Consider the following 13329-nt stretch of genomic DNA (forward strand, 5'->3'; position numbering starts at 1 on the left):
ATCTGAATTAATGCATTCATGGTTCACTAAGGGGGAGTTTTGTTTCCTAACAGGGAATACCCAGCAGACACGGAACCGTCTCCCTCTGAGCATTAATGCTCCATTCAAAACAACTGGGAACTCGGAAATCTCCAACTTCCGACTTCAGTGGAAAAATCTAGTCAGTTGTACAACTGAATGAATTAAACTGAAATGTGTCTTCCGCAGTTAAGCGTTCAAGTCAACTGGGAACTTGGAAAAAATGAGCTCCGAAGGGAAAAATAGTTTTGAACGGTCATCCAACTCGGAATTCCAGCTTTGGAACTCGGGCCTCTTCTCTTTCTAGAGTTCCAATTTTCTGACCTGAAGATCACTGACGTCCAGAGTTCCCAGTTGTATTGAAAGCACTATAAAACTCATGGTACACCAGAGACTGTGGGTTCGAGCCCAGGCTCTGTCGCAGCCAGCAGCCGCGACCGGGAGGTCCATGGGGCGACGCACAATAGGCCTAGTGTCATCCGGGTTAGGGAGGGTTTGGCCGGTAGGGATATTCTTGTCTCATCGCGCACTAGCGACTCCTGTGGCGGGCCGGGCGCAGTGCACGCTGACCAGGTCCCTAGGTGTAAGGTGTTTCCTCCGACACATTGGTGCGGCTGGCTTCCGGGTTGGATGCGCACTGTGTTAAGAAGCAGTGTGGTTGGGTTGTTTCGGTGGACGCATGGCTCTCGACCTTCGTCTCTTCCGAGCCCATACGGGAGTTGTAGCGATGAGATAAGACAGTAACTACTAACAATTGGAAACCACAAAATTGGGGAGAAAAAGGGGGTAAAAAAAAAAACTCATGGTACCCTTCGTCAGCTCATATCGGTATGAAGCTGGATTCAGTGTTCTCATCTGCATTAAAACCAAATCTCAATCCAGGTTGGCTGTCACAGCAGAGATGAGGTGCGCACTGTCACCATGCCCCATGACTTTGAGAAGCTCTGAAGCGACATGCATCAAGCACACCCATCTCATTAGTGGTGGAGAGATGAGTAAGGGATAATCAACGAGGGGCTATGCATTCTATGGAAATAATGAACGACGCGGAAGGTGTGTTCCACTATGTGCTAGCTGAGTGGAACTGAGCTTCCATAGAGTTGCATAATTTTCCAGAGAACGCATAGAGTCCCGAGTTGATTATCCCTATTATACCATGGCTGTAATTGAACAAATTGGTGTTCATTTGCCAGTAGAAATGTGTTCAACATCCACTGAAGTAGCTAGCAAGTTTACTGGATAGGCCTAGCTACAGTAGTTGCTGTGGTAACCAAACAGACTTGCTAGTTTAGCTAATCAAACAAACCATCAGTCCTAGCTTGCCATGGTGAATATCGAATTCAACAATGCCTATAAATGTTTACAACTCGACTTTCGCTTTCAAAAGCAGCTCAAACACAGAACATGTGAGGATGAACTGTAGCCATTGAATTCTACCATCCACGTGTGTTACAGGGAAACAATGTGTGCTCTAGAATGCCCTTAAAGCCAATCAGAAACAAGTATTCAACAATGCCATGGTGTAAGTCAGACTAATATGCAATTGACTGTCATAGCCCCACATTAAAAGTATGTGATGGTGAGTTGAGAAGACCATGGGAAATACTGTTAGAATTTTTTTCAATTGACTGCCATAGCCCCAAAGAAAAAAAATTGTTCATTTGCCGTTAATTATAACATTTGTTTCACATGGTTGGGGTCGTGACAGTTTTCAGATATCAAAATGGAGTAGCGGGCTTAAAAAGGTTTGTGAACCCCTGATGTAGGCTTTATGTACACTCTAGACAACAGCATTATCTGTCTGTTGGCTATAATGCATATGCCAATACCAGAGTGGGCAAACTGGCTATATAATGCAAACTCTTTTTGTGAGAAAACCACAAGTATAGTTAAAAATGCTATGGAAACCCTTAACTTGTATTTTTTATTCGGTACATGGGAATTTTACGTCATCACGCACAGCCTTTTATCTACAAGTTAATTTGAAAAGTCATCTTAATTTTGGGAATGATCACAAAGTTTATCCAGAACTCAGATTGGAAGGCGTGGGCTTACTTGAGAAATCTTGTTGTAATAAATATATAAGACAAATTCTTCATTCACAAAACCAACTTACACCGAGAGGAAAGTTTTTCTGGAACATGCTTATTCCTGACATTGTCTGGAAAAATGCATGGTTAAGGCCTTACAAATACTGTATACCAAACAAAGTTAAGGAAGTGCACTTCAACATTTTGCATAAGATATATCCATGTAATTCTATGATTTCCAAATTTGTGGCTATTGATGATATCTGCGTTTTCTGTATAAAAGAAAGTGAGATTCTGTCTCACTTGTTCTTTGAATGTAAATTTGTGTCAGAATTTTGGGAAAACCTTGCACAGTACTTATTTACCATTATGAACACTACCTATAATTTTAACATAAAATATATTATATGTTACTATTGCAATGATAACAAAACCACTGAAATGATTGTTATTTTTTTTTATTCTTGTTGCCAAATACTTTATACACAAACAAAAATTCAAAAATTCTATATTGAATTGAATTATCTTATTAAAACACTAACCCTAGTGAATAACAAAAAGAATAACATCTTCATGAATCATTATAATAAGATATTTTCAGAGTGAAAATAATTGCACTTAAATTGTTTCATTTTTGTATTTTATTTGTATTTATATTTTTTGTATGTTTGAGCATTGTTAATACCTGTGTTTGGTTTGTTAGACATGTTTGATGTAGCAATGTAAGTTGATTTTTGTATTATGAATAAAATACATTTATAATAAAATAAATAAATACATTTAAAATTACAAGTCAATTTGTTGGAAACACATCTCTGGTGGGAAAAGATGTGAGTTGTGTCTGTTACTTGAACTCTGAAGCATTTATTTGGGCTCCAATCTGAGGTGTAGTTAACTCTACTTAAATTATCCTTTGCAGCAGAGGTAACTCTGGGTCTTCCTTTCCTGTGGCGGTCCTCCTGAGAGCCAGTTTCATCATAGCGCTTGATGGGTTTTGCGACTGCACTTGAAGAAACTGTCAAAGTTCTTAATTTTCCATATTGACTGACCTTCATGTCTTAAAATAATGAACTGTCATTTCTCTTTGCTTATTTGAGCTGTTCTTGCTGTAATATGGACTTGGTATTTTATACCAAATAGGGCTCTCTTCTGTATACCATTGTAACAACACAACTAATTGTCTCAAAGTCATTAAGTAAATAAATTCCACAAATGAACTTTTAACAAGGCACACCTGTTAATTGAAATGCATTCCAGGTGACTACCTCATGAAGCTGGTTGAGAGAATGCCAAGAGTGTGCAAAGCTGTCATCAAGGCAAATGGTGGCTATTTGAAGAATCTCACATAGAAAATGTATTTTGATTTGTTTAACACTTTTGGTTACTACATGATTTTGGTTACTACATGTGGTATTTCATAGTTCTACAATGTAGAAAATAGTAAAAATAAATAAAGAAAAACCCTTGAATGAGTAGTTGTCCAAACGTTTGACATGTACTGTGAGGAGAGTTGTGATGACAACTGGAAGTTTCGGTACAATTTAATAAATGTCAACAGTACCTGTAATCTGGCTACGCTGCCTTTTTGATTTGAACCTACCGGCTGGAATGAGGAGAAACACAAGGTAGAGTGACGGGATATAGAAGCAGATCAATGTCCAAATCTACAACGTTTCCTCTGACTGGAGTGTCTTACGTTCCCACTGTGTGTGTGTGTGTGTGTGTGTGTGTGTGTGTGTGTGTGTGTGTGTGTGTGTGTGTGTGTGTGTGTGTGTGTGTGTGTGTGTGTGTGTGTGTGTGTGTGTGTGTGTGTGTGTGTAAAATGAATGAGGGTGTGAGGTCACCCAGGGGCAAGAGGAGCCACTGTGTAGGAGAGAGAATGGAGACTCTCTGAGTAGTATGTCTGTCTGTAAGGCAGCTGGCTCAACTTGTGGCCTGAGTCTGGGTGTATGTGTTAATGAGTATGGTTAAGGTCCTGGTAGCGGGATGTTACCATCTTGATCCATAGACTTGCCCCCTACATTGGGTTCAGTGTGAGGTGGGAGTGGTTGCCATGGCCTGTGTGATGCTGTTCCCAGAGTTTCCTGTGGAAGAATGACGGGAAGCAGACCGAATGCCCACATGGAACCTGGAGAGAAAAGCACATTCGCCCACTGTATGGGATCCAAGTTGGCTGTGAAAAGCAGCTCCCTTTGAAAACAGTGAAGCTGCCCATTTTACATATGCGCAGCAGACACACCCACTTCGTCCCGCAGAGCATACTGTTTAGGTGTGGCTTAAATTGTGAAAAGGCATCCTATTTACATCACGTTGCACACATTTCCTATCTATCGATAAGAAACTGGAAGCCACACTACTGATTCATGCATATTTTATTCAAGAGTAAAAAATGTGATTTGTCCCATAGGGCATGCTTACCATATGTGTATCATTTAGGAATTCAAATGCCAAAAATTAGTTCCAGAGGAAATTACAAGAAAAATTGTCACAAGTTAAAATCCATGAAATTCCTTCTTCGAAATAAACCATGTCTAGACCAATCAAGGATCAGAAAACAGTGGAAGGGTGGGGAAAAACTGTAAGCTTAAATCGTTAGAATCATAGGAATATCATCAAGAACTAATGAGAATATATATTTTTTCCTTTTAAAAGAAAGTGAGACACAGGATTTTCATTATGTCCAATTTGTTTACATTTGAACAAACCATGCGAGCATGCTTTGGTAGCCTGAATGTTGCTTATCACGGAGTAATAAGTCCATTCAAAGGATTGAATAACTTCTGTACACCAACAGAACAGAAAAAAAACACAAGGCTTCACACCTTAAAGAGAGCATCTGTGTCTGTAGAGCGAAACAATATAAAAATACAAAACCGTAATAAAATTACAAATAATATTGATGACAAAATGTACAAAAAACTAATCAAAGGAAGCAAGAACGAAACATGATATGTAAAAAAAACAAAATATCTTTGAAGAGGGAAATAATTCAAGTCTACTCTATTGAAACACATCACAATAAAAATTGTACATATCAATAAGGAACTTAAATGCATGCATTGATGCGTTCCATAACGTAGATGCTGTTAAAAATCATTGTCTTTGTTATTGTCCATCTTTATAATTAATTATATATATAGATATAAGATTTTTTTTTTTTTTACTGCGACAGCAGATTTGACATACCGTGTGCATTCTCTCTCTTTAGTTACAGGCAAGTGAAAAACAATCAGGTAGAAGGTAGGTGGAAGGTAGCTGGAACTGCAGCCCCTAAACATGACAGACTGTGGCTTTGGTTGGTGGACAGGCCACAGTCAAGCCCACGTTCCACCCCTACCCTCTGCAGGCTCATGGCGTCTTACCACAAAATAAATCAAGAAATAAAAGTTCTCCGGGTAAGATTGCATTGCAAGTATTAAAATGTACATATTTTTTCTTCTCAAATGCCCTTTCTTACAAATAACATTTTCTCTTTTTGGATTTGTTTTTATTACTACTAGTAGCAAAACATGTTGAGTAGCGAGATTATTTCTGTATGAGATGATTTCACGAGTGAAACTTAATCATAAATAGTAAAATGTGTGTGTGGCATGGGTCTCGTATCAGACCCTTTGAGGATGTAGCGGACATGGGAGAGAGTTCGGGACTCTAAACCCTGCATACTCGGTCTGTGATTGGACTGAGAAAGGGACCAGCAGACACACCCACAGGACCACACCCCCTTGACCTCATCCCAACTAGTTCCATCCCGCCCCGCTCGCCTCCTCCATGTCCCTTCCCTAATCTCTGACCCTACTACCCCCTCCCAATCCACAGACCAAAGAGTGGGAAAACCTCCCCTTCTGAGCTCAGTTCCCCCCATGTGGTGACCTGGCGTCAAAAAATATACCACCTTACCCATTTGTACAAGAGACTTAACATTTGATTAGTTTCTCTAATTGGATGTAGGAGCAGCAGCGGTAGATGCAGATGTGTTGTGTCTGTGTTTTGTTGTATCTTTATTCGGAGGTCTGATATCACGATTTGGCGATGTCTTGTCGCACAGCGCAGCAGTAGCATGAGCTCTGGGGCGGGCCTCAGCATCACTGGACGTTGCTGTTGTCATTGTCATTGTCATTATCTTCCGTGCCGTTGGCCTCGGACATGTTCATCTTGCCCATGGACTGTCCCACGTGGTTGACCCCGACTCTGCGGGGTGGCATGCGCTCGTTGATACGGTCTAGCCCCTTAGCTTCTTCGAAGCTGGCGATCTTATGCTGGGGAGAGAACCCACGGATGGCTGAGGGGAGGGACAGGTGGGAGGAGAGAAGGGGGACACAAGGGATCAGAATCACGGTCTCATGACAGCATTCATAAATAATAAACCTGGATTTTAAATCCTTTGAAAAACCTCTTTGTGTACGCTCATATGGTACAAATATTATTGGGAAGTACCACACTGGGCCTCAACATAATAGAACATTACAATAGTTCAGTCCCTTAAACATAGCGTTCTCATGTCACATAGCAGTACAAGCTAGCATTGTGATTTCAAAGATCATTTGACACGCGTCTAGAGAGAACATCTGAACACAGCTTTGAGTAAGACAAAGATGATTTGAATAAGATTTAATTGTGGACAGAGTGATATCAGAACCCTTGGGATGTTCACAGGCTCTTCTAAGAGAAACATCTGGGATAATGAGTCATTCGACTCACCCAGCCACTCAGAGAAACAACCATGGCTATAATACCACCCTCGTGTCCTGTACTAGAATGACACCCTTGTTTACTACAATAGCACCCAGCACCCTCCTTTACTCAAATGGCATCCTCGTTTACTAGAATAGCACATTAGTTTATTAGAATGGCAGCCTCCTTTACTAAAATGGGACCCTTGTTTTCTACACTAGCACCCTCCTTTACTAAAATGGGACCCTTGTTTATCACTATAGCACCCTCCTTTACCTGAAGGGCACCCTTCTTTTACTGTTGTTATTATTATGCATCATGAAGCCAACGTGACATTACAGTACCAGCTACATGGCATAAGCATGTCATACTACATACTAGTGGAGGCTGGTGAGGGGAGGACGGCCCATAATAATGTCCGGAATGGAGTCAATGGAATGGTATCAATCACACCAAAGACTTTGGTTTCCATGTGGTTGATACCACTCCATTGACGCCATTCTAGACATTATTATGAGCCATCCTCCCCTCAGCAGCCTCCACTGCTACATACGTAGTCCTGATAGTTTATCACAACTCTGCCGTGATGCAGGCAGTTGTTTAACTGCAGCTGTCAAATGGGTACTAAGTGTCCAGAGACTCTATGGTTCACACAGATAGCATCACGCTCATGATATCATTCAGTTGACATCATGATGCATACTGTATTTCACCTTTAGGGCTCACCTGTGTCCTGTTCTCCCTGCATGCGATGCATCTTTCAACCAGATGGGGGCGGAAGATAAGCCAAATCCCCCAAAATAAAAAGAAGGAATCATGCCTGAGCATAAAAAGGCACCCGAAACCATCATGCATCTCTTGGTAGCACCTCACTTTGCATGGCTTAAATTACTTCCATACAAATCCATGTGTTTATATGTACCGGTATATTTGTTAATATATGTGCATTTGTATTTTTACGTAAAGTATCAAACTTGTGAAAAAGCTTTGTTTTTCATTAAGCACACTATGTAATTATTGTTATATATCCTGGCCCTTATATCATAACTGATATAGTTGAGATATCTTGTAATCAAGGTACTGCAAAGTTCCGTGCTACCCACTCTAAACCAACTGTCCGTCTGAGATGTTCGATGCAGGCTGAATATGAACTGCTATTGTCACCGATGGGTAGTCGACCCAATGCATGTCCTGCTGAAACGGGTGGGGTGGGGGACGCAGCTTTACCTTCTCCGTCCTCAGTGTCTGTGTCGATGGCTTCGATGGCCTCGGTGGTGGCTGGGGGGAGGGGGAAAGGAGGGGAGCGAGTTACTTCTGACAAAGCCATGCAGAATGCAGCCCCCCGGCGGTAGGTAGGCAGCTGGCCAGAGACCAGCGAGACACACATGTAACCCAGCAACACAGCCAGGGAGGCTGGATCAGCAGCCCACTCCAGTCTCTGTAGAACACAACAGACTGAGTGACCAAAGGACTGGGGAACACCCCAGGGCTGGGCTAGAGTGACTCTGGAGGCCCACAGACACCTCACCCAGCTTTTCAAATAGCAACTCGAAGGGAGTGAATGCAGGTGAGATGACTGTCTCTCTCTCTCTCTAGTGTCGAGCTATAGCTAAAGCGGGCAGAATCTGCAGTCCTCCAGAGTTACGGGTGGCTGCGCAAACCTGGGTCAGAAACAAAGGGACCAGAGGACGGATACGAAGACAAAGACCCAGGGAGAGATGGAGAGCGACGGAGACTGTGACAGAAAGAGAGTAAGAGTCACAGTGATAGAAAGAGGAACGGATAGACAGGGTGGGAGACGAGGAGAGGGCAGGCGGGGCGGAGGGAGGGAGGATAGAAAAAAACATGGCCTGGCTTGGGCCTGGTCCTCACCACTCTGCAGGGTCTGTTTTCCCCCAGAGAGCACCCCACTGGGCAGCATGCCAGTAGGCGTCAGGCCCTTCAGCGTCAACACGTTCTCACTCTCCTCCCTGCAGGACACACACAGGTCAGAGGGCATCCACAAAGATCACTCATGTCGGCTTCTACTGTATACACTCAATTATAATAACTCTATATTCCGCATTAGAGATGTGTAACAGCTCATGTGAAGTGAGGTGAAGAACATTCTCACCGAAGCACTTTGAACATCGTGGCCATTTTCCCGATGGCGCGGATCTTGTTCCTGATGACCTCCTTCCGAGCTGCAGCTGCGTTGGCTAGAAAGAGAGAACACTCATTTTCAGATCTCAGGAGTGAGTCGATGGGCCACATTGAAGTGATCCATTGATATTCTTTAAAGGTAATTCAAAGAGCCCCTCATAACAAACAAATACCCAGAGGACATTTAATATACTGTACACATACATTGTTTTTAAATTGTTTAGCAGGATCTATGCCAGGGAGGGGAATGTGATACACTACAGCACGAATGGATTCTTAAAGGCCTAGTGCAGTCAAAAACTTGATTTGTCCTGTCTATTATATACTCTATCGTTCAAAGGTTTGGGATCACTTAAAAATGTTCTTATTTTTGAAAGAAAAGCACTTATTTTTGGTCCGTTAAAATAGCGTCAAATTGATCAGAAATACAGTGTAGACATTGTTAATGTTGGAAATGGCTATTGTAGCTGGAAATGGCTGATTTTAAATGGAATACATAAGCGTGCAGAGGCCCATTATCAGAAACCATCACTCCTGTGTTTCAACGGCATGTTGTGTCAGCTAATCCAAGTTTATCATTTTAAAAGGTTAATTGATCATTAGAAAACCCTTTTGCAATTATGTTAGCACAGCTGACAACTGTTGTGTTGATTAAAGAAGCAATAAAACTGGCCTTTAGACTAGTTGCGTATCTGGAGCATCAGCATTTGTGGGTTCGATTACAGGCTCAAAATAGCTAGAAACAAAGACCTTTCTTCTGAACTCGTCAGTCTATTGTTGTTCTGAGAAATGAAGGCTATTCCATGTGAGAAATTGCCAAGAAACTGAAGATCTCGTACAACGCTGTGTACTACTCCCTTCACAGAACAGCGCAAACTGTCTCTAACCAGAATAGAAAGAAGATTGGGAGGCCCCGGTGCACAACTGAGCAAGAGGACAAGTACATTAGAGTGTCTAGTTTGAGAAACAGACGCCTCACAAGTCCTCAACTGGCAGCTTCATTAAATAGTACCCGCAAACACAAGTATCAATGTCAACAGTGAAGAGGCGACTCTGGGATGCTGGCCTTCTAGACAGAGTTCCTCTGTCCAGTGTCTGTGTTATTTTGCCCATCTTAATCTTTTCTTTTTATTATCCAGTCTGAGATGTGGCTTTTTCTTTGCAACTCTGCTTAGAAGGCCAGCATCCCGGAGTTGCCTCTTCACGGTTGACGTTGAGACTGGTGTTTTGCGGGTACTATTTAATGAAGCTCCCAGTTGAGGACTTGTGAGACATTTGTTTCTCAATCTAGACACTCTAATGTACTTGTCCTCTTGCTCAGTTGTGCACTGGGGTCTCCCACTCCTCTTTCTATTATGGTTAGAGACAGTTTGAGCTGTTCTGTGAAGGGAGTAGTACACAGTGTTGTACGAAATCTCACATTTAATAGCATTAATTTCCCAGAACAAGAATAGACTGACTAGTTTCAGAAGAAAGGTATTTGTTTCTGGCCATTTTGAGCCTGTAATCGAACCTACAAATGCTGATGCTCCAGATACTCAACTAGTCTAAAGAAGGCCAGTTTGATTGATTCTTTAATCAGAACAACAGTTTTCAGCTGTGATGGTTGTTGATAATGGGCCTCTGCACGCCTATGTAGATATTCTATTAAAAAACAAAAATCAGCCGTTTACAGCTACAATAGTCATTTACAACATTAACAATGTCTACACTGTATTTCTGATCAATATGATATTTTAATGGACACAAAAATAGCTTTTCTTTCAAAAACAAGGACATTTCTAAGTGACCCCAAACTTTTGAACAGTAGTGTATATATTTCCACACTCTGAGGTTGGATAATATAACTGTGAAAATTATGACAATGCTCTTTAAGTGTAAGAGCCGTATGAAAAGACCACCTGAATTCAATTAAATTCCTTAATAGACCAATAAGAAAGAGTTCCAAACCTCTCTGCCAATAACAGCTAGTTCTCAGTTCTCCCCTCCCCACTCAGACCACTCACAGACAGTCCTAGCAAAATTATTGCTTGAGAAATTGCTCTTTGCTAAGAAGCCATTTTTGTTTCTTTTTGACCAGTAAGGTACTTAATTGATACCCAGAAATTATTTGATATTGATATATATTTTTTTTTAAATGGCTACATTGGACTCTTAACAGTACAGTATATGAGTGACTCACCATCAAGGATCTCTTGGTCGTCTCCGTCATTCATGAGCTCGTCGTCAGAGCAGATGCTCAACACATTCACCAGCATCTCTGTGACTGTTGACAAGGGTCAAAGGTTCTCAGATGAGGGTGCTGCCACACATATTTGTTTATGATTAAATGTAGTAAGAGGGTAAGTATAGGAAGGACACAGTCATTGCATATCGTAGCAGTCTAAGAGCCTGCATATGTCACGCTGAATGTTAGTCTATACAAACATAGTCTATACTATCAAAATAAGATGATTTTGTAACACCAGACTTGGGGTCAGGAAAATAAATATAAATTTTCCAAAAGTGATCCCCTGCATATTTTTTTTTAGTGTGTCAATTTGGGGTTGTGTGCAGAAAAGGTTTGGGAACCCCTAACTTAGCTCAGTGTGATGAACCAGTATTAAAACACCACTGTACTCATTAGTCATTACACTGATAAATGCGTTACTAATGAATAAGGAAAGGGTGGTAGTGGCACCTTTCTCCCCCACAAAGGGCAGGGACCAGGTGAACACGTCCATGAAGTTGGGCAGCCAGTAGGGATGAGGGGAGCAGTTGAACTGCCGGATGTTCATCACGTTGTTCTCATACTTCAGGACTGCAGCTGTGGAGGGGGAACAACTTGAGAGGGTCCCGGTAAAATAAAACATTTCAGCATGGAAACACACATTGCTACACAAAACATAGATGTGCAGAAACAACACAGTAAAAATGACCATCGGTGTGTTGAGTGATACATTGCTAAAGCTCTGTATGTCTTCCGGGCTCACGGTTCAAAGTCACATTCTCCATGTTGAGCCCCCCCAACGCAGCGTTGCATGGAAACGCGTTCGAAATCCTGTCAATTCCCAAGACGCCATGGTTTTTTCCACCCCTCTCACACCAGCGTTTCATGCCTTCCGTTGCAGACAGAACACAAAGCATCGGATGTACTTCTTCTACCAGGGATATATTCACAGAGATTGATTTTTTTAATGTTTTGTTGTTGTCGCATGTATTTGAAACCAGCAGCAGCGGCTGATGCTAAGCAAGGATAATTATGACAATGCTTCCCTATGCTACTTCCACTATATACAGTATACGCTTGATATAGGAGTTTTGTCTCTTGACAAATATGCTTTAGGAAGGAGCCTTTTTTTTACTAAAAGTTGTAACACAATCCACGACATCTAAAAACACACTTTCTTTGAATGACTGTATAAAACACCACCACAAGGAAAGACATCTAATAATCAAAAAATGAAACCAAGAGTAGAGCTCGTATAACACACTGGCTCTTCATAGTGGCAAGGAGATACTAGGCTGGAGCAACATTCTTAGTCTTGTGGGGTTGCACATCCTGATATGTGTTTGCGTGTGAGTGAGAGAGAGACGGACACAGAAACTCAGGGACAGACAGAGGCAGACAGAGGCAGAGAGAAACAGAGGCAGAGGAAGAGAGAGTGAGAGGGAAACAGGGGCAGAGAGGCACAGAAACACAGAGACATACAGAGACAGGCAGAGGCAGAGGCAGAGGAAGAGAAGAGTGAGAGGGAAACAGAGGCAGGGAGACACAGAAACACAGAGACAGACAGAGGCAGGGACACAGAGGCAGCGGGAGAGGTAGTGAGACAAGGGCAGACAGAGTGAGAGAGAAACAGGAAGAAACAGAGACAGGCAGAGACCCATAGAGAGAGATCAGATCAACCACTAGGTGCCCCTCTTGAGTCCCAGAAAAGCCGTGGAGAAACATTGTTAGTCTTGTGGGGGTGCACATCTTGATATGTGTTTGCGTGTGAGAGAGACGGACACAGAAACGCAGGGACAGACAGAGACAGACACAAAGAGACAGAGACATACAGATGCAGAGTGAGAGGGAAACAGATGCAAAGAGACACAGATAGACAGAGGCAGAGGAAGAGACAGAGTGAGAGGGAAACCGAGGCAGAGAGACACAGAGAGACACAGACAGAGAGAGGCAGAGGAAGAGGGAAACAGAGGCAGAGAGACACAGAGAGACAGACAGAGAGAGGCAGAGGAAGAGGGAAACAGAGGCAGAGAGACAGAGGCAGAGAGACACAGAGACAGCGGTAGAGAGACAGAAACAGAGGCACAGGAAGAAACAGAGACAGGCAGAGACCCATAGAGAGATGAGATGATCAACCACTAGGTGCCCCTCTTGAGCCCCAGAAATGCCGTTACAGTTCCATCAGGAGAGATAAAGCCACATGGAGATAGTCAGTCATACCGACAGTCCCTCCTACGCTCTCCCCATGTCCCACGATCC

At 42.4% G+C, this 13329-nt stretch overlaps 1 protein-coding gene across 3 annotated transcripts in view; it reads right to left on the bottom strand.

The window, feature by feature from the left end:
- Positions 1-4402: 4402 nt before the first annotated feature.
- LOC139418633 (protein phosphatase 3 catalytic subunit alpha-like) overlaps positions 4403-13329 on the bottom strand; it is a 56803-nt gene continuing 47876 nt past the window's right edge. The window contains exons 9-15 of one of the 3 annotated variants that reach the window (XM_071168242.1): positions 11542-11667; positions 11044-11127; positions 8833-8917; positions 8592-8689; positions 7947-7997; positions 7446-7476; positions 6191-6327 (exon numbers count right to left, since the gene is read on the bottom strand). In XM_071168242.1, the coding sequence (XP_071024343.1) occupies positions 6300-6327; positions 7446-7476; positions 7947-7997; positions 8592-8689; positions 8833-8917; positions 11044-11127; positions 11542-11667 (503 nt within the window). In that variant the 3' untranslated portion in view covers positions 6191-6299. Of the gene's footprint in view, positions 6328-7445; positions 7477-7946; positions 7998-8591; positions 8690-8832; positions 8918-11043; positions 11128-11541; positions 11668-13329 lie in introns of all 3 variants that reach the window. The other 2 variants (XM_071168240.1, XM_071168241.1) reach the window with 2 other exon arrangements.

The sequence above is a fragment of the Oncorhynchus clarkii genome, chromosome 10, assembly GCF_045791955.1.
Source record: "Oncorhynchus clarkii lewisi isolate Uvic-CL-2024 chromosome 10, UVic_Ocla_1.0, whole genome shotgun sequence".
Lineage (NCBI taxonomy): Eukaryota > Metazoa > Chordata > Actinopteri > Salmoniformes > Salmonidae > Oncorhynchus > Oncorhynchus clarkii.